This window comes from Esox lucius, chromosome 24 (genome assembly GCF_011004845.1).
Source record: "Esox lucius isolate fEsoLuc1 chromosome 24, fEsoLuc1.pri, whole genome shotgun sequence".
Taxonomy (NCBI): Eukaryota; Metazoa; Chordata; class Actinopteri; order Esociformes; family Esocidae; genus Esox; species Esox lucius.
This window is the reverse complement of record NC_047592.1, coordinates 9,075,950-9,097,907: the sequence shown is the minus strand read 5'-3', so window position 1 is coordinate 9,097,907 and position 21,958 is coordinate 9,075,950. Positions and strand designations below refer to the sequence as shown.

General features: G+C 47.5%; 1 protein-coding gene across 10 annotated transcripts in view; it reads right to left on the bottom strand.

The window, feature by feature from the left end:
• Nucleotides 1–21,958, bottom strand: part of nrxn2b (neurexin 2b) — a 638,533-nt gene that overhangs the window by 322,842 nt on the left and 293,733 nt on the right. For 6 of the 10 annotated variants that reach the window (XM_029117448.2, XM_029117457.2, XM_029117453.2 and 3 more), the window contains 5 exons: nt 15,215–15,376; nt 9,902–10,340; nt 7,351–7,734; nt 4,578–4,781; nt 1,288–1,314 (listed from right to left, as the gene is read on the bottom strand). In XM_029117448.2, the coding sequence (XP_028973281.1) occupies nt 1,288–1,314; nt 4,578–4,781; nt 7,351–7,734; nt 9,902–10,340; nt 15,215–15,376 (1,216 nt within the window). The remainder of the gene's footprint in view (nt 1–1,287; nt 1,315–4,577; nt 4,782–7,350; nt 7,735–9,901; nt 10,341–15,214; nt 15,377–21,958) is intronic. The other 4 variants (XM_029117450.2, XM_029117452.2, XM_029117455.2 and 1 more) reach the window with 1 other exon arrangement.

Here is a 21,958-nt window from a genome sequence, read left to right as displayed (position 1 = left end):
ATGATGGGAGCAAAAAATTAGCATTTGAAAATAAGAAAATAAGTATACATTTGTGCACTCAATGACACACACACACACACACAAACACACACACAGCAAGTTTCTTCTTTGTCATGGCACTTACCTTGTCATTTTCCAGGTATAAGTGACAGTTTGCAGTCATTCTCTTGACATGCACTGCAGTGCACTGGTTTGTTCTCATGAATGTATCTAATCTAGGGAGCTGTGGCCCTTTGTAGAGCAGCCATAGAACCCTGCCCTCTGGAACGAGCGCTCGTTTCACATGATGTATTCTAACCCCAGCGCACCTGAAACGATTCGACCGGCGAACCTGAAACGATTCGATCGGCGCGCCTGAAACGATTCGATCAGCGAACCTGAAACGATTCGATCAGCCCATCAGAAACGATTCAATCAGCGCGCCTGATACGATTCGATCAGCGCGCCTGAAACGATTCGATCAGCCCGTCAGAAACGATTCAATCAGCGCACCTTGCCAGTCTGAATCAGGTTCTGGTGATGGAATACATCAAATACGTGAAGAGACCGGTCGCAAGGACTGGGTTCACAAAGGCGGCGAAAAGACACGTTTCCACCCACAGTCTCGTCAAGCACATACTTTTTAAATCATGACAAGTACGACGGCAATGATGACGATGATGATGATGGCATATTAGTGACCGTCAATTCGTTTGAAATGCTTTTGTGTCGGTAAAACGTGGTGGAAATGCGTTCACGTCACTGACAAAACCCTGCGCCACAAACGCAGACAGAGCCACAGCGCGTGTTCAGACCATAGTCAGTCTTGTACAGGGGAGGGGGAGTTTAACCTGTTTGTTCAGTCAACCGTGGGCGAGATCCATCACCTGTATAGTCACATGACCACGCAATAGTGTGAATTCACCAGAGTGTGAACATACACGAGCAGAGAAGGTGAAAATGGGCGGACTGGAAAGCAAAACGGATATGCCTACAAAAGATGTTACTGGAATGAGTAGTGGCAGTGTGTTGGGGGGGGGTGTAATTGAAAAAAAAGGAAAAATTGAAAGAAATGAGAGGGGATGGATAAGGAAATGACATCACGCAATGGAAAATGAAAAACCAAAGAGGACTGATTAACAACCAACATCATACAACTGATAGAATGATCCTTTGTAACAAAATGGGTCTTCATAAAATGGAATTGATTTGATCGATTGGCTTGCATGGAGTAAAGGAGAAAGCATTTCTCAGGGACATTAGATACAGTAGCAACATTGGGTCGTAATAAATGATAGAACCACTTACTGAGATTACAGTCTATCCTGATACAATCTGGCGGGAGAGAGAGCGAAATGGTGAGATCAAATTAAAAAAGAAAGAGGAGAGAAAGGAGAAAGAAAAGGTAGATAATAACATTTTACATCCTTCAAGGTACATTCTGCAGACAACCGAGCACTTCGCCAGGGGCCACCATCCGGGGACAGAGCTACGAGTCAGGGTCATCCTTTTCCTTTCCACACCTCCATCATCCTCCCCCGTCAAAATGCCCTCCACCCGTACACCACCCCTTCAAAAACCCACCAAGTCCCATTGTGCTACTGAAGACAAGCTATTTAATCACGGGTTGTTACAATAAATCGACTGTAAAGCACTGCAGGCCGTAAGGCGCTGGACAGTATTTGACAGCAAGATAAGAAAGCCCATTCAATGGGCTGACAATTATATTATTATATATTATTGCATTAAAAATGACTCAGATTTGATCTTGTGACAAACTGCAGACAGAAGAATACACCATAATGTTAGTTAATACCATTCATTCATACATGTTTTTTGTTTTAACTAACATCCAAAGGACAGATATAATAAAAGCTCATTCTTCCCCATTGTTAGTAGAAGTGAATACTGTGATAGAAGAAATGGAGAGGGTCTGATATAACCCCAACCCAATAATGAGTAACAGCCATGCTACAGAGGAGCCTCAGTGAAAATGTGTCTCTTCAAATCCATTTATTAAGCCTATTCCCTAAGCACAATTGATCAGAGGTTGATTTAACAATAAGTCCGTGGCTATGGGACCGGGGCTATGTGATTAGAAACAGCTTGCCTTCTGTAGCTCCTTGGGTACATGGAAACCAGCGGCAACAATGTTAGGAAAGGATGATCTGCACACCTCAGCCACAACGAGCCAACCGCACACATCCATTTTGTGGTCATGTTGTAACAGAACGTGACATAAGGCACAAACACCTTTTTTCAAAGCTCAACGGCGTCCCCTGAGAGGCACGTCTTCCTCAACGGCACGCTGGGAAATGGCGGAAGCCCGATTGTGGAGAGCATGGCCTCTGCTGCCCTCTGGTGGCAGACGACAGGCCTGCGCGTGGCAATTGTTGTGGCTGAGGAGCGGTCTCGAGCTGTCAACCGCTACAGAATAGTGGACACAAACAGCCAGGGACCAGCCTCACTGCCTGGGGGGGCCGGGGCTCCTACTGAAACTGTGAAGAACCAACTGAAGAGAAGTCAGGCGGTCCAGAGCTTGTGAGAGTGTGGCACAGGAGTAACATTTAATGGTATTAGTGTGTCAGCACGTGTCAGGGTTTTATTCGGGTTTGGACTTAAACCGAAAAAGAAAAAAACGAGCGCGACGCCAGTTTTGTCATTCACCCAAGTGTCTCGTAATCGCTTAATGGGGAATGAGTCATTCAAACCTTGTATTTGTATGTCGATAATCTGATTAGGAAGTGTCATCATCTCAGGATCACAAATCAACATTATCACTGCAAAATGCGCCCTTATACACGGTTTAAAATGAATCAATTAAATATTATTTCATTATCTTAATGGGGATTATGGGATACGGTAAGTGGTAACTCTCATCCCCAGATCCTCCTATGATTCTATAACGATTCCATCTGTAACCAAGGCACTAATTAATTCCCTTCCAGTGGGCTATGAATAGAAAAGTGGATGTGAATATGACACCTCTGGGTAAACATTGATCTGGAGACATTAGACAACCACACAGGCAGGAATGAAGAGTCATATCTGTCAAAGGGGGCAGGGGCCACGCGCAGGGGATTAGCATTTAGCCTCATTGGTTTACATCAGCAATGTGTTTACTGGGGGTCAGATGGGGGATGGGCTGAGCAGTACTGCTGCTGACAGCGTCAGGTACATCACAGGACCACCAGCAGTGTGTGTGTGTGTGTGTGTGTGTGTGTGTGTGTGTGGGGCTATCGGACAATACTGGGCTGTGAGCTGGTCTCTCTGGCTGTTTGATCCGAGGGCCGCAGACATACAGGCCATTGAAGGGATGAAAAGTTCCATCTTCTGAGCCTTGGCCAGGTGAGTGATGAGAGAGGGGGGAGGAGGAGGAGGGAGGAGGAGGAGGGGGAGACCGCAGAGGGAGAAGAAAAATGAATAGAGAACAAGAAAAAATTATAATAATAATGAAGTTAGAAAGACAGAAAGAAACAGGAAAGACAGAATAACAGAAGGAGAGGGAATAAATAGGTTATAACAGAATAACAGAAAGATAGGGAATGAATTGGTTATAACAGAATAACAGGGAATAAATAGGTTATAACAGAATAACAGAAAGAGTGGGAATGAATAGGTTATAACAGAATAACAGAAAGATAGGGAATTAATAAGTTATAACCGAATAACAGAAAGAGTGGGAATGAATAGGTTATAACAGAATAACAGAAAGAGAGGGAATAAATATGTTATAACAGAATAATAGAAAGAGACGGAATGAATAAGTTATAACAGAATAACAGAAAGAGTGAGAATGAATAGGTTATAACAGAATAACAGTGAATGGATAGGTTATAACAGAATAACAGAAAGATAGGGAATGAATAGGTTATAACAGAATAACAGAAAGAGACGGAATGAATAGGTTATAACAGAATAACAGAAAGAGAGGGAATAAATAGGTTATAACAGAATAACAGAAAGAGAGGGAATGAATAGGTTATAACAGAATAACAGAAAGAGTGGGAATGAATAGGTTATAACAGAATAACAGAAAGAGTGGGAATGAATAGGTTATAACGTTGGAGGAAAGATCCTCTCTTCCAACACCTCCTGCCTCTTTATCGGTGGCCCACACTCCTGTATCCCAGAGTGCACTTGTGCCGGTTCCTCCCTAACTCCTGTTGTAAGTTCACGCTCTCAAAAGACAGAACAAACAACAGCCTGCCAGGATTTCAAACTACAAACAAAGGCATATCGCTGTAAGGCTAACGTGTCTCCGTTCCATTTCAAAATGTAAGAGACGGAAAAACATGGAAACCTCTGTGGCCACTATGGCTTCACGGGTCCTCTCTAGCACCCCCTCCTGGCAGACTGTGTGAACAGACGCAGCCCTTCGTCTTCAGGCGGCAGGTCTGTCCACGGGGGAGCAGGGCACAGGCGGGGCCCGGGCACAGGGGATACAAGAGCAGGTCCACCCGAGGAGGCAAGGACAGGAGGCGGGGCCGGCCGAAACGTTACAAGGCTCAGACGTAGAGGGTGGAGATGGAGCTCGAAGGGGGAGGGGCTACGAAATAACAAGGGGGGGTGGTCATGGCGGCGTTGCCATGGGTTACCTAAGTTGACGGTCAGCTTGACCCTGCCCCCTTCCAGCTCCAGACGCAGCGTGTCGGCCGACTCTTTGGAGGTGGTGGCCATGAGGAGACCGTAGGCTCGCTGGGACATGAAGCGCAGCGCCACGTCCTCCGCCTCCGTGTGCATTGTCCCTGGGATGATGATCTTCAGGTACATGCTGCCGTCGTAGCTCAGTACCGTCGCCTCTGGAGGTGGGCGGAGACAGATGAACAAGCACAGATGAGCACGCAGACGGACAAAGACAGGCACTCAGACGCACGCAGACAGACAAAGACATACTGACAGATACAGACACACACACACAGACAGATCCAAACAGATACAGAAAACACACACAGACACAGAAAGATACAGACACACAAACACACAGACAGCTACATACACACACAAAGGCACTCAGACACAGACAGACCCAAACAGATACAGAAAACACACACACAGAGACAGATACAGACACACACACTGACAGATACAGACACACAAACACACAGACAGATACAGACACACACACACAGAGGCATTCAAACACACACAGACAGATACAAAGACAGACAGGTACAGACGCACACATTTTGTGTGAATGGTGTGTAATGTTTAACAGGAAAACCAGAGATTCCAGATCAGATACTGTAGGGGTCCAAACACACTGTCTGTGTGACTGGAGAGGAAGGTCACGTGAGGTGGTCAAACCAACCGGGTCTCTGCATATGTGGGTCAGTGTCACTGTGGGCGAGGGCTGATTCAACGCGACCGGCTCCTTCCCTATTATTATTATTATTTTGGAAGCGTATGTTTTGGAGCGCAGGCCTGCACAACGGTCCAGCGAGGGAACCGAAATCCAGTCTGACACGCAGCATGTACCGCCCTCAAAAAAACATCGCCACTGAGTGAAACGGCTCGGGAGGTTTGTTGAAAATATCACTGGATGTTATAGACTGTCTTCCTTATACACAAATATTGTGACAACCAAGCACAATGTTTTGGTGGAACTCTTTTTTTTTAAAATCATTGCAGTACTAGATCGTTGCACTAGATGGCAGTGAAGCACCATCATTTTCTTGTTCTCAAACAGCCGGCTGGTTTTGAACAACATGACGCCTCCAGTCTGGATACCCACCATCCACGTCACCTCGGTAATAGACCACGCCCAGTAATACCAACCCATTTCCACCCTAATTGGTCCCGGGTCTGGATGGGGTCAGAGTTGGCCAGAAGGGGTCATGGATTACTCCCACCTTGAAGTCACTGCAAAGGACAGCGGGTTCAGACCACTGTCCGGATCGATGCAGCGGCAAAATATGATTCTGGTACCAGATGACCCCTCACTTCCTCTAGACGTCCTTGATTACAACACGGCATCCTTGACTAACCATCCCACCTGGTTGACGCTAACACTGTTCCTTACTAAACCGCACGCAGCTCGTTAGAAAGGAATAGACATACGCCCCCCCCCCCCCACCAGCCATAACACCCCCCGGCACACACACACACACAGACTGACTGATAGCCTCCTAGCACCGACTGAAGGTGTGCGAGACGAGCGCAGATGGTGACAGTAAGCACGGTCGCGCCACCAAGGCTCTCCCAGCAGTTCATTCAGCCGGCCAGGCTTCGCTGCATCACTCTCCCAAATCTCCTTTTATCTGCGGCCGGTGAATGATTCAGACTGTCACTGGGGTGAGACAATCCAGCCCTATCGTGAAAGTCTGTCGCCGTTAGGTTTACAAGGCCTGTTTAAAGACCTGCAGGCGTGAAATGTGCAGAGTGGATTCTCAGTCGGTGCGGCTGCGTCGACGTGGCCAGGGGTCCCAATTCCTGTTTGTGGGGCACCGACGACGCGCGAGGGGCCATCATACGGGAACTAGCATTGGGTGGCTCTGCCGTGTCACGTCACGCTCAAGGACTCTTTGTGGTAGGACCGGTGCCTGCCATCTCAGTCATGGTTGTAAAGCTGGGGGATGCGTACAGTATCAGCTAAATGCTTCCTGGTTGTAAAGCTGGGGGATGCGTACAGTATCAGCTAAATGCTTCCTGGTTGTAAAGCTGGGGGATGCGTACAGTATCAGCTAAATGCTTCCTGGTTGTAAAGCTGGGGGATGCGTACAGTATCAGCTAAATGCTTCCTGGTTGTAAAGCTGGGGGATGCGTACAGTATCAGCTAAATGCTTCCTGGTTGTAAAGCTGGGGGATGCGTACAGTATCAGCTAAATGCTTCCTGGTTGTAAAGCTGGGGGATGCGTACAGTATCAGCTAAATGCTTCCTGGTTGTAAAGCTGGGGGATGCGTACAGTATCAGCTAAATGCTTCCTGGTTGAGCGAGCAGTGTGACGAGAATCATAACAGCTTGGCAAGACACGCCCAGTCATCTAGCGTCCTGTAGCTACTGTGGAATCATTGCAACAGGAAAAGGCCAAACAGGCGAATCGGATGTCATGAGACTGGGAGGGGAGAAGTTCACACAGTCCAAGGCTCTGATCTGAGTTGGATATCCCTGTCTTAGTCTGTCCACAGGAGATTAAAACAGGCGCGACTTGACACTAATAGATCCCCCAGCTTTCCTCAAATGTCCTACTCTAGTTTCATAACCACCGCTTCCCCACTCCTACCTCAACCATCACACCTGCCTACCCCCTGCCCATGCATCGCCCACCCATCTCATCGACTCCGCCCATCCGTCTCACAACTCCTCCCATCCACCTTGCCGACGCCGTCCCACCCACCTCACGACTCCTCCCACCCCACCTCACTTCTCACCGATCTCACAGTTGCTGCCCAGGTAGCCGGTACCAGTACAGTCACATATGTAGCGGTTCCATCCCTCTTTGCACAGGCCTCCATTCCCACAGGGGGCGCTGCTGCATCTCTTCTGCAGCTCGCGGGTACAGAAGCTGCTCACACCCGGGGAGCTCTGGATCTCTGCCAGGCGCCGCACGTCCCGGCTCTTGCCGTCGATGAAGAGGTCGCGGACGCAGCCCACGTAACCGTAGTTGAGGAGGGCGGTCCAGACCTCCGGGGGAAGCACCAGGTCAGAGCGGCTCTCGGGGAGACCTCCCAGAAACATGTCACTGTCCAGGTCCAAGATTTCACTGCCCTCGTTGCAGTTGAAGGGGATGCTGCGACTGTTCACTGAGATGCAGCCTACGAGGAAGAGGAAAGAGAATGTGTTTAGGCTGCATGCATGTTAAGTCTGTTTTGATACCTGATAACAGGTATGTTTGATACCTGATAACAGGTGTGTTGGATCCATGATAACAGGTGTGTATGATCCATGATTACAGGTGTGTTTGTTGAGTGTTCTGTAGAATTAGGCCAGATAAAATCTGTTAGAAAGTGTTCAGATGTTGGTGCTGTGACGCCTGGAGACTATAGGACCCTGTAGAAAACCCCAGCCTGGCTGAAGACTATAGGACCCTGTAGAAAACCCCAGCATGGCTGAAGTCTATAGGACCCTGTAGAAAACCCCAGCATGGCTGAAGACTACAGAACCCTGTAGAAAATCCCAGCATGGCTGAAGACTATAGGGCCCTGGAGAAAACCCCAGTATGGCTGAAGACTATAGGACCCTGTAGAAAACCCCAGCCTGGCTGAAGACTCTAGGACCTTGTAGAAAACCCCAGCCTGGCTGAAGACTATAGGACCTTGTAGAAAACCCCAGCCTGGCTGAAGACTATAGGACCTTGTAGAAAACCCCTGCCTAACTAGGGAGTATGAGAACAAGTGATTGCAGAGAACATCTTTTACCACTAACTTCATTGGTTTCTCTACCTATAATCCTCCTTGACCTGGGCAGGTAAGGTGATTACAGAGGCAAAATCATCAACCGCTTCAGACAACGAGTGACAGAACACCTGTTACCCAAGGCGACAACAAGAACAACTATTTTCTGTCCTTACTCAACCGTTTTAATTGGGAATGCTTATGTAGCTCTGAGGTGTTAGTATTACAGGACAGTCCCGTCGTAGTCCAGACCTCCCCACAGGTATCGAAGACGACGTTATCAGAAGTCTTTCATGTTTGCATTTAAATAACACGCCCCGTGTTAACGGCCATACAGTATGGTTTCATGCCGTTGTTTGGTTTCCAAAAAGATTTGTCTAATTGAAATCTACCCCTTTGTTTATGGTATTCATGAAAAGACTGCCATTTCAGTTCTCCTTTTTGAGACTAAGGACACAACGCTAAAATCTTCTTGTTGCTGGCACACTTTATTTCCCAGGAATCCCTCAAACGAAAGGCGTTCACAGCGCTGGTCTTGATTCGCATTGCATTAACATTTCAGCCAGAGCATCCTTTCCCTTGTGTGTTTAACTGCAAGGGATTTTAAGTTGTCTAAAGCATAGCAGTGTGGCTGTGTGTGTGTGTGTGTGTGTGTGTGTGTGTATGTGTGTGTGTGTGTGTGTGTGTGTGTGTGTGTGTGTATGTGTGTGTGTGTATGTGTGTGTTGAATCAGAACGACAGTGCACCCGCATGGTCTCGCGTACTTCTTACGTTGTGGCGATAAACCAGGGGATTGGTGTAGAAACGAGACAGAAGAACGCAGCGCGGATGAGAGGGGATGAGACACGCGCTCCTCTTCTGCTGCACGACTGTGATTTACGACTCACTCTTAATTGTCTATTAAAAAGCAATTAGCAGAGGAGCCGGGGAAGGATCACACAATACCTATAGGATATCATTATAGGGATTTGGTATGAAGAGGCTTACCACGCAAACACACTCACACACAGTCAATCAATCAAATGTGTTTTATGGAGCCCTTCTCACACCAAGTCCACATCTCACCACTCATATAGACACTTTGCAGCCTAAAACCACACAGAACGACCAACGAAACGTTTAAGCAAGAAGGATTGATTTTGGAAGGTCTGAGGCTCCAGGGGGTGGCTGAAACGGCAGTGTAAGGGATTATATGTTTGTGTTGGATGATCGTTACAGGGCTCAAATGCAACCAGCAACATGCATGTATTTTGTGGACTAAATTAGAGCCTGTGCATATCAAGGATATTCCCCAGAGCAGGACGTGACAGGTCTTAGAGCACTGGTTTTTCATTTTTCTCAGTGGAACTTCAGATTGTTTCCACCAACATTTCTGGGGATTCTATTTTAGGGAGGATATATCAAAGAACAGAACTAAAACATTTCTATGTCGAGTTTTCATGGATTGATACGAAGAAAAAGAACCGCAGAATGAATGAGTGTTTCCGTCAATAAGCACCTCGGCAACCTGATCTGGAAGTGTCGAGTGATGGACGGTACCACTGTGGTCCTCATTCCAGTGCCGACACACTGCCTCACAAGTGCTCACCTTTCCTCCCTTCCCTCTGGAAGTCCACATGGCACCACTCTCCGTCGTTCACCTTCTTGTTGCTGGTCTTCAGCTTGATGCTCCCCGAGCCCATGTCCATCAGCAGGTAGAGGAACCCGTCCAGGAGCTCCATGGCAAAGTAGTCGGCCTTCATGTCCCGGCCCAGCTTCGGCTCTTTGGGCCCGTGGGGTCGGCCGTGACTGAACAGGAGCAGGCCGCTGGGCTCCGTGGTGCGGAAGTCGAAGGAGATGGAGCCCGTTTTCTTGGTGTTCCACTTGGGCAGGGCGATGAAGGACTCCGGGGTCTCAAAGGTGACGGGGTCCAGGGCGGCCACGTCCTCGCAGCGGAAGACCAGGTCGCCGTTCAGGCTGATTTTCGGGTCTCGCTCGATGGCTAGCCTGGAGAGTTCCAGCTTGAAGTCGTTGTTCTTGTACACCACCTGGAGGAGAAAGGAGAAGGCAATACCTCAGTGTTCCGGCTAACGTTCAGGCTCGCGCTCGCCGCGTCGGCGATCGGAGGCCCAAAGAGAAATGACGCCGACATTGACATGTTTTGATAATGACGGTGTTTAACATGCATCAGACACCCTGAACGTGAACTGTCATCATTACTTTGGCTTCACTGAAGGGACACTGTTTCCACACAGTTTGCCACGGTTTACTATTCAAAGACACTTCTACCGCCTTCACATTGAATTTACCATTTCAGGATAAACACGCTAGTCAGACATAAATGTTCAAAGGACTGCGCCAAGTGAGGCTTTTGTGTGAACATGTGATTCATAGTTTAGTAAACTCAATTATTCACCAGGCACTCAGGGAGATATCAAGAATGAGGAGAATAAAAAAGGAACAGCGTTGCAGTTGACGCCCACAGGTACCGACTTTGATGAAGTACACGGCTATTGTTTCAGCTGAAAACTGTCCAGATTCCACTGAGTGGGTGCATTCATAATGCACTAGACGCTGAGAGTCTGAAGGGCCGTGTTTATTAAGATGTCTTCTGGTTGGTTTATTTTCCCGCAGTTTTGGCTCCCGACAGGCCCGTAGACCGTCCTGACGGCTGCCCAGACGGGGAGTGGGTCGGGCCCTGACGGCTGTCCTGATAGGGAGTGGGTCGGGCCCTTGGAAAGCGGCGCACTGTGAAACTGTTGAAGGGCTGTGAGAAACCCTCTTTGACATAGGGTGAGGACAAGGTAGTCTCTCGCCCCAGGGCACGCGCGCACATGCGCGCACAAACACACGCGCAAACGCACACTCACGACGCGCACTCGCAGTCAGTCGTTCACACACGCCCAAGCACGGTCGTACCCAATCCCGTGAAAGCCGCGCGGTCAGAGCAGGAGGACCTCATCCCGTCTCTAGAGGGATACTGCAACGATAGCAACCCAAAAAAAAAGGACTGGTGGAGATCACACAGTTCACTGAAACGGTTTTGAACAGAGGAACTTGAGGCTGTGCTGTCTCCAACCAGCCCCCCACCACCCCACCCCAACAAACGCACACACACACACACACACACACGCAGTTCCAATCTGACTGCAGCCATGGCTTGAGCGTTTCACTGACGTTGCCCAGGCAAAGCCCCGCCGAACCCAGGTCTTAACCGGGGGCCCGTCATTAGAGCGCTAACGTAGCAACGCTAACGCGCCAAGCTAACGTGCCAAGCTAACGCGCCAAGCTAACGTGCCAAGCTAACACCCTAGCCGTCGAGCCGACCGGGACCCACTAAGGGTGTAAGATACTACGGCCCTATAGCTGTCAGAGACGCCAGACGGACTGAGTCAGAGCTCACAGTGATACCAATACCTTCATTTAGCCAACAGGGCTGTCAGCCGGAGAGAGAGATGTTTAACGAAGAGCCACCTTTCAATTAGCCTGTTCACTTCCTGTGAGGACCGCAAGCCCTGTTTGTTAGGGTCGGGAACCCCACCCGCTTCTTTTAGTCAGTATTAGTTATGTCTGAATTATTTAGTAGTCTTTACAGTACCGGAAACACATTCTAGATCTAACTTTAGAGCTGGCATTAAGGTGGCCTTGCGCAATAAACACTTTCGTAATTAGCTCTGGGTTTTCCTTAAAGCAGGGGTTTAGAAACGACGCAAGAAATGTTATACGATTCCTTTATCATTTACAACGATAAAACTGATCTATCTGCTGTCCCCCCAGAAACGTAAGACAAAAAAAGTTAACATCAGTAACATGCACACTTGACACTAGTCTTCCATCGAAAAGCCCAGGGATTTTGTCCATCAGGAGCAGCTTTTCGGGGGTGGGAGGGCACGCCCCCCTTCAGAATCTCCATCCGAGGCGACAGCGTATGGGCTTTTTCGCCCTTCCGACGGCTCGCGCCGGCATCCGGCCCTTCCGCTCCTTCGGGGCGACTGGATCGATTTGGTTTTGTCGTCGAGAAACTCGGATAGCCCGAAAGCAGCTGCCGCAGTCGGGCAACAGCCCGCTCTCCCGCCTGCCCGAGACGCGCTGTAATCACTTTCACTGTTCCCGGTGTCTGGGGACCTCTATAACGTGCGCGGGTGGCCGGCTGAGGAGGTGTGCAGCACACGCGTGCGTGCGCGTGTGTGCGGCAGAGATTGTCGGACGCCATTCCGAATCCTTCCCTTGTGAGTGTTTGCATGCAGGCGAGTGGTTGCAGGCGTGAATGTTAATTTCTCCGGGATAAACAGGCCGGGGTCATTTTGAAGAGAAATAATTATTCTGTTGACACTATTTGTTGTCGTTTACATGCAGGCACAATAACTCAAGCGCCACTTCATCTGGTGTGTTCGCTTTGGCTGTGTTCACAGGTCAGAGGAGAACAAACAGCAGTAGCAGCGAACAAAGACAGCCCTCTAATCACCTCTAATCAACTGCTGCAAATGACTGGGTCTCTGTTACCCATAAGCCTGTTCTCAGACCCACACACACACAGACACGCATACACAGACACACACACACACACACTGTTGTGGCAGTGTGAATTGGGCTGGCCGCCCACTGCAGTGCCTGAGTCAAATGTGTCTGAAATGAGGGGCAGAGAGGAGGGAAAGTTAGTGAGAACCTGTCATCCATCAGGATAAGACTGAAATACAGCCGTGAAAAGACATGGCTGGAAGAGGGAGGTAGGGAGAGGGGGAGTTGGGGGGTGGGGAGAGAGAGGAGGGATTAGGAGGTGGGGACAGAGAGGAGGTGGGGACGGAGAGGATGAGGGGACAGGGAGGATGAGGGGACAGGGAGGAGAAAGAAGGAAGAGGAGGGAGGGCGATCTGCTACTGTGGGACTTTTTCGAAGAAATCAATTTTTAATTTGGCTGTCAGGATGGTAAAGCTTGCGTGCCAGCAACACTGGCATCGACTTAATTACACACATGCAATACAGGGAGAGCGAGAAGTAGAAGGAGAGAGAGAGAGAGGTAAGACAGTGGGAGAGGTTAAAAGAGGAAGAAAGAGAGGGAGAAGGATTTAAAAGAAAAGACAGAACGGCCAACAGAACACCTAGTAACGATCCTCTGAAGTTGACCAGGGTGCCTTGCGGTCGTTGCCCACATGGGCAGATCAGACGCTGCATGCGGTGGTTTTGGAGGGCGTGTTTCGGGCCACTGAAGGGCTGTCCTGACTGCATGGTCGATAACAAACCCGTGGCCCGGAAGGAAACAGTATGGGGGTGCTGGCACAGGTGGCTACACTGCCAGCTTACTGTCTCCGGGTCCCCAGTTGGATCATCCCACTCGGTGGAACTGTTCACCAGGTCTTCGCTGTGAAAGAGAATGGGTTCCCAATTGAAACGTTTTAAACAATGTTACCAAAACGTTAGCTGTCCGGTCGATTTCAAATGACTGTCAGTTATAGAAACCCACCATGGTTCAACAACATCTGCCAGATACCTATTGATGTGTATAGAAGGTAACCAAACAGTAAGGGTCTGTTTGAAAGGCCATCCCACAGACACAGGCACATCTGCTGCTGTCTCCCAGCACAACAGAACCAGATGGACAATATCTCCAGAAGACTGTTACTTTGTCCTTTGACTAAGTCTCTATCTCCGTCTGCCACTCTGTTCCCCTTCATTGTATTTCGTAACTTTTTTTTTTTTCAGCTCCGGGGGAGATCTGGGCCGGGCGTATCAAAGGCCTGTCGCTCCGCTGAGTGTTTCAAAGGACTGCCACAACCCTTGACCACGGTATTGACCGGAGGGATGAAACAGCCCAGGAACAGAGGGAAAGGACAGAAAGGGAAAAGGAGGTGACTGAGAGAAGAAACCGGCAAGAGGTCACGACAGGGAGAGAGAGACGCGATAGAAGGGGGTGCACACTTCAGTTTTAGCCCTGGCACCCACACAGCGGATTCAAATCACAGCCTTGATTATGGGTTGATTTTAGTTGAAACGACTGTATTAGTTTGCTAGTGTAAAAACACTTTTTGTTCCCAAGTCCAGGGCGGAAAAACACTGCACTCCTCTCCCCTTCCCATCGCTTCATCTCTTGCGAAGTTCTTCTCTCTGTCCCGCTGTGATTGCTGGCAGGCTTCACTCGTCTTGTCATGTCAATTGCCTCTTCTCTTATCTCTACATTTTTCCACTTCTCTTTTGTTACTCATTACGCTCATCCTCCTCTTCTGTATGTGGATTGACTGAATCATCTTCCTCGTCTTCATGAGCCTAGAAACGCTAAGGGAGGGAGAGACAGGGGAAGTAATTTCCCCCGGAATTGCATCCCGAAATAATGAAAATGGAACAGCGAGATCATAATTCAGTTAGAGATGGGTCCATTGTTATATGATTCATTAAAAATGATGAGAATGTAATTACTTATTAAACGGGAGAACGTTCATGAGGAAACACATCGGTGTCACATGCCCATTTCTCCATCCACCGTCCACTGGGTCCATGGGCAGGAGGGTAAGCCTTTAATTCAAGGGACCCTCTTTTCAGCTGGTTAAATTGTGCTCTGAGCCTTAATGGTGAGAAAAACAGTTTCCTGACAACCATGGTGATTTGTCAGTTTATATCGCGGGTCCAGCCAAACAAGCATCCCTCAGGGAAGCTACTGCCTGTTCCTCCGGGAGTTGACGCCTCTAACTGATTGTCTGACACGCCTCCTCACAAAGACATGCTTCCTCACACGGACACGCCTCCTCTCATGGACACGCCTCCTCACACAGACACGCCTCCTCACAGGGACACACATTCACACGGACACACGTGTGCGAGGTGTGTCCGAACCCCTCCCCCCCCCCCAGTGCTCGATTACCCCCCCCCCGCCCCCCCCCCCCCCCCCCCCCCCCCCCCCCCGCCCCCCGAACCAGAAGAAAACACTCACGTCTTTGAGGCAGCCCATGAAGTTGTTGCTGACGGGTGACCCCGGCAGGTCTGCCGTGTTGGGGCTCCCCCCGATGTAGAAGAAGTCGTCTGACCCCAGCATCGTGTAGTCCTCCTGGGTGTAACCAGTGGTGGTCAAAATACCATCCACCGATATGGTCACCTGGGGGGGGGGGGGGTGGGGGGTGGGGGGGCGCGGGACAGGGGCCGGAACAGACAGGCAGAGGCGGATGGATGGATGGAGAGAGATTGACGGAGAGAGGGACGGATTTAGAGAGGGGTCAATGGATTAGGAGTGATGGATACGGGAAAGGACAGAAGGGTGGACGGAGAGAAAAGAAAGAGTGGAAGAGTGTAGGAGGGGAGGAGGGGAGAGGAAAGGAAGAAGTTGGATTAAACACTGGCAATAGGCGGGGCTGTCCCCTACGGTGTGGCCTCGCTTGTTACCAATTGGTCAGTTTAGAGGAGCTCAGAGGGGAGTGGCCTGGGAGGGCAGTCGCTGGGCTTGACCAATAGCACGGCACTCTTTTCACCCTCAAATAGCAAAAGAGTAAGACTAGTCGGAGCTACTTCGAGCTTACCACCTGACGGACCGGACGAGCGTCAACATTGCTGAACGCATGCCCTTGCAGAGTGTCAAATAACGGGGAAACCTCAAAGAATGACTATTCTGCCTGCGCTCCCAGTCGAACATCAAGACAGACTGGAAATTAAAAAAGAGCTTTCTTTGAACATTTAATTGCCAAACTTTGTGTCTTTTGTGCGTGGTTACGGTGCGAGAAACGTCTTTGATCACAGGCGGAGCGGAGCACGCCGGGCGTAATCAAACGTACACCATCAGGATTCTGATGGAGGGGAGATAGCACTGACTGAGGAGAGAAACATGCCTTTGTTTTCGATTCATGGAACGTAAAAGGCGTTAACCATCGGTTTTTATTACACCAAAAGGTGCCAAGCGCACACGTTCCTTTTCTCTACGGAATGTTAACTTCTGGGTATATTCATTAACATCACAGAGAAATCATCAGCGCAAAGCATCCTCCAGCGCAAAGTCAATGTGAGTTGGCCGTAATTTGATTATGCGAGAGTTTGCAGGAGAGGGAGGGGACTATTTAACATGTAACACCAGACCTTTGCATCGATTCACTGGGGGACTATTAAGCATGTAGCACCAGACTGTTGCATTGATCCACACTTACACTATTCACAGTGGGAAGGAAATCGCACATGAAATCTGACCGATTGAAGTTGCTATGAGGTGCGAATAGATAAAAATACCCAATTTGCCTTCTAACAGACTTGTGTATTAGGAGTGGTGATTATAATTAAATGTGCAACCTCAACTCGTTCTTATCTAATCACGAAGGCAGGAAAAATGTTTATCATCAAAGCACTCTCCGATAAGGCCTGTATTGGTAACTAAGGAACAGTGTGACTGTTTGCTGTGCGTTGTGAGGAGACAGAAGTGCCTTGCCAAGTCACTTGATTTGCATGGGATTTTACATTCCGATACCAATTTATATTGTAATTTTACTAATAGCACTGGCTGGAGTTGCTTCCGTGCTTTGCAATCTTTAATTTGACATCTGCTGTTCCACATCCTCACTGAACCACACGCAGAACAACTGTCATGCTTTTGGTTTACTGTGAATAACATGACCTTTCCACAGCGCTAATTCTTCTCATGGAAACTGATCCTGTGATATTGTGACTGTTTGAAAGGAGTAAATTAAAAAGGTTTTTAGGGGTTTTTATTTTCTTCTTCATGTTCTCCTTCAATAGAGAACTTCTAGGTGGTTCTTCATCAGTTGAATCGGTTTTGTCAAACAGCTGATGTCCACCAATTACAGTGTGAAGAGAGACTGACGTCTCTAACGGATTCACCGTGCAACATAGTCGGCCATCAAATTTCTTCACCATTGATTCACCAATCAAGTCCTCTAAACAGCTTCGTACAGATAAGTCAACCTTGATAAAACTAACAACAACAGCGCTGCCTAATCTTTCTCCCTAATCGCAATCAACGACGGAAGAGCAGGCTACCAAACTGTGACTGCCAACAAAAAAAAAAAAAAAAAGGAAAACCTCTCCATTTATCTTTGATCATTTTCACCAAGACTAGCCAGCAAAACAAAAACCAATATTGAAAGTCAAAACAGTGCCGTAACCATGGTTCCTTGTCCCGTAGAGGTCCTGAAATAACCCAGAGGTCACTCCAAAGGTCCCCCACTGAGAGCTCAACTATTCCATTGTCCTATATGTTTTTGGCGTACTTCCCTCGAAACGGGGCAACCCATTTTTATGTCTGCTGTCACTACTTGAGGAAAACCTAGTTTTGGTCGTTCTTATAGGAAATGTAGAAGAGGCGGCGGTGGTGCTGGTGGAGGTGGGCACAACCCCGGTCATCCTGGGGGGGCGGGGGCAGGGTTGTCGATATGTTCGCCTTGAGGGGCAGGGGTCCTGTGGGGTAAAGGAGGCTGAGGGGTGGGGGGGAGGAGGTTCAGCATTACTGCATCTACCGTCAATGTTCCCAGGAGCGTCACAGTGTCACAAATGGCAGTCTAATTTCGAGGGACCTTGACCCACGCTAGTCAAAACCGGGGATCCGTCACAAGCAACTTCTCACTCCACAGGACAAGAAAAGCTTTTCTTGGCTGCTACAACCGAGGCTAGTACGCGAAACGCTAACCGGATACTTTTTTCAAAGAATGACAGCGGCTACGACAACCAAGAGCAGGTTTGGCAGTGCGCCATGTGTGTTTAGCTGCATGGCGGCTGGTAGGAGAGCGTTATGCTAGCCTGGCACTGGGTCCAGTAGTTAGCTTCATTAGCGAGACATTAATGGAGGGAGCGCCAGCCTGCTGCCAGCCACCTGTGCGGATTCCAGCTGAAACAGGGAAAATAGGAGGTTAGGACTTGTTTTCTTTTGTTTTGGCCCATCCCTCTCTCCCGGCAGAACATACAATATTATAAATAAAGCTTTTCATGAACTTGAGCCAAATAATAACATCCCCTGACCAGAAGTAACAACATGGCAAATGATCAGAGATTGTGTCTACTGGGAACAGTCCAATGCTCTAGTGAGTATGTGTTGTCTTGTTTTGGTCTGATGTTCCTGGGTCTGTAATTAACCTAATATAGTAATACTGCCTGGTTTGATGTTACTGGATGTTGCATCATCATCCACTTCTCTGAAACTAAATGGTAATTATGACCCGAGTTGCCTCATGTCTTCTGAATGTTGCCTCGATAAAAAACCCCAGCCCCAAAATGTCTGCTTTACCTGCAAAACACATCAGCGCAGAAGGCTGTTGCATACTTTTATTAATACAATTTTAAAATACTCCTAGACAGAATGTGCCTGCATATTGCTCTTGGGCAATTTATTTTGAATTAGTATTTCCAAATGTTTATTTGTATGGAAGCCAAAACACTCTATCTCTCTCTCCCTGACCTGAATTAGATGGAATGTTCAACACAGTATTCACTACAATCTCCACCCAGCACCTGTCCTCTCACTCCTCTCCCTCTTTCTCTCTTTCTCTGTCTAGCAGACACACACACACACACACACACAAACTCTGGTGATTGATATTTGCTGTGTGCTTGTTAAAAGATCGATAAAATCAGAATTTAGTTTTTTGAACAGGCAAACTTGAGAATCATGCACAGCTGCCTTCAGATGATTTCCCGTAGTAAAAGTATAGGAGACATTGTTGTATTATATCATCTAAGCCTTCGTTTGGTTGTTGTACTGTACCATCTAAGCCTTCGTTTGGTTGTTGTACTGTACCATCTAAGCCTTCGTTTGGTTGTTGTACTGTACCATCTAAGCCTTGGTTTGGTTGTTGTACTGTACCATCTAAGCCTTGGTTTGGTTGTTGTACTGTACCATCTAAGCCTTGGTTTGGTTGTTGTACTGTACAGTCTAAGCCTTCGTTTGGTTGATATTTTGCATTCAAGTTTAATACAGAGACAAATGAGACAAACGATGCAATTAGACAATAGAAGCGCCAGTCAAATGCAGCCAAGTTTCTTAAGGGTCTGCGAAAATGTCTAACACCTCCAGACGCTTTCACTTTGACTAGGGGCCTCAGGGCAAGAGGCTTAGGGACACGCTTCAAAGGAAACACCCAGCACGAGACGGGATGTGTCCAGGCCACGGCGGCTTAAGCTGAAACGCGGATCGGGGACACAGGCTTTTGCCGAGGCTTCCATTGACTCCTACTCCACTGTCTTCCTGTATGTCAACAGGGGAGGATTGTATCCAGATCATAGCCAGGGGACAATCCATTACGCTGCGTAAACCGGCTCAGTGAACCGGTCCGGCTGCACTGAATGCACTCGAAGCAAGCTGCATGGCTGTATGATCAGTTTTCTTAATACGGGTTGAGAAGCCAACAAAGCCAATATTGAGGCGAGTGCTGTTTGCAGTGATGCCGATGCCATAGAGGGCTGTAGAATATGCTAGAAGCCACTGCTCTTTAACCAGTGATTTCTGACAAAAAGCTGACAACGTACTTTCTGCGATGGTTAAAATGGGAAGCATGCACTGGGTCACAGCAGGGTATTTGGGTAAGAACAGGTACTTTAAAGCTCTGGACCAACAAAGGTAATGTATTCAGATAATGAACTAGTTGGGTGGAAACAAATTATTTTGTGTTGGCGTTTTGTGATTTTACTCAAATAAATTATATCAAGTGGAATATATACCATTCAGAAATGTTTCCAACTATTCAATGTAGTTATCCTGCTGAAACTGAGTTAGGGAGGCAAGGAGAACTGGCATTGCTATTGTACTGAAATGTTCTCACGTATCCTGTTATACATCAGGACACACTGGAGTCATACAGCAATGGAGACATAATAGATTGGTGCATCCTGAGCTTTGTGACGGCAGGAAATGGTCTGTTTCAGTACAACTGAGCGGGTGCGTGTATTCATTTACAGTACCATACAGAAAATAAGTGATATAAAAGGATAACATGCAGAGGAGAGGACTGAAGGACTCAAGGATAAAGCAGGTAAAAACAGGTCACAGATGTGTGGACGGCGCTTGTCTACTTTTGTTTTAGCTCAGCTAGAACACATCTTTACCTAGTCAACTACAGTTTCTGTCAAAATTTGATGACTAGTGGAACGTGTGCGCGTTCTGGGCTGGAGCAATTGCATGCCTACCCCACGAGCCAGATAAAAGGATAGAATATGAATTTATGATTTGTTTCTGGCTTGAAAGCGATGTTGCGAAATTTGCATCTGCTTAACGTTTCCATCTTGTTGTCACTGGACCAGCGTAATACATATGTCGAGAAATAGATCACCTTGTCAGCCTAGAGATAATTACATCATATTGATGTATTGGACGCAGGGCTGTTCCCAGGCATCTTTAATTTACATTAAAAAGTGCTTTGACAGCTCATTCCTTCTTGCGGCAAACCAACTGTACCAACAAGAATAATAGTAACACGGCATCCGCCGGCACGTAGTCAGACCATTCACGAAGCCGATAGCGACAAAATTGATTCCCATAACACAAAAGCATTCCTGATAAAACCGAGACACTGCAGCAGATCTCGGTGAAACCAGCCTGATTATCCACGGAATGTAGGGCAAATTATTAAAAGAACAAAAGCCACGGTAATAAACAGTGTTGAGTGTCTGGGCCTGATCACTGCACTGATGAGCGGAGCATTGATGGCTTTCTAAACTGTCGGTAACCTCCTATGAGGACATGGCTGGCTTAAAACTTACTCCAAACAGCATTTCCTAAGGCCTTGTTTTGGATGCTTACCGAATATTTATTTTGATACTATTGAAATGTTATTTAAGCAGTAAAGTACTATGGGGTGTTGTAAATGATCAACATACCATGACTTAGGACTGTTTTTAGGCAGTACCAGGCCCCAGTGAAAGTCAGTTAGAGTCAATAATGGGCATTTTCCTTTTGGTCACTGAAATAACATTGCATTGGGTAGCACTTTTCCATACATGGCACTTCAATTTTGGTGCAGAGCAGTGATTAGATGCCAGATGAGTGACTAAGTATTTTTCCAACATATAAAATGCCAGAAAATGTATAATGGTGGAGGACAATGGGTTGTTTTGGCACATTTGTTCCTTGTGTTCCTATGTACCGAATTTCATGGCTTTTGGTAAAAGTCAAACTTAAGTCAAAAGTGTTTTAAGGGAAGTGACCTTTGAATTTTCAATCGCTTTATATAGCACTGCCATCTGAGATATCGCACACAGCTTTCACTTACAACCAATTGAGATTCAAAATATTATTATATCCGCTGCTATTTTACTCTTAGATTGAGTTGCAATGAGTCAAATAAATATCTACATGTCTACTTTAGTTGGACCAGGAAATTCCGAATGGGCACATGATGGGTGGTTGAGGTATCCTAAATATTCATTATTTAAAGGTGCCACAAAAGTTTCTATTTTATTGTTGCATTGGAATCAACATTATGCAGTCTATCTTTAATATTAGTCAAATTATGCTCAATTGCAGTATTCCTTACCCAACTGTTTTGTGAGAGGCTGTGAAAGACTTTCCTCCGGCCCGACTATGCTACTGAAATAGGAACACTAGTTTGATCGTGAAGGAGACCTTTTTTGAACATGGCATAATCTTCTTCTAATTCACCTATCTTCCACATGAGCGACAGATCCCTGTACATCAACATTAAAGGTGCGCCTTTAAGTCAAAATAGAAACTAGCAGATGTTAACAGAAAACAACA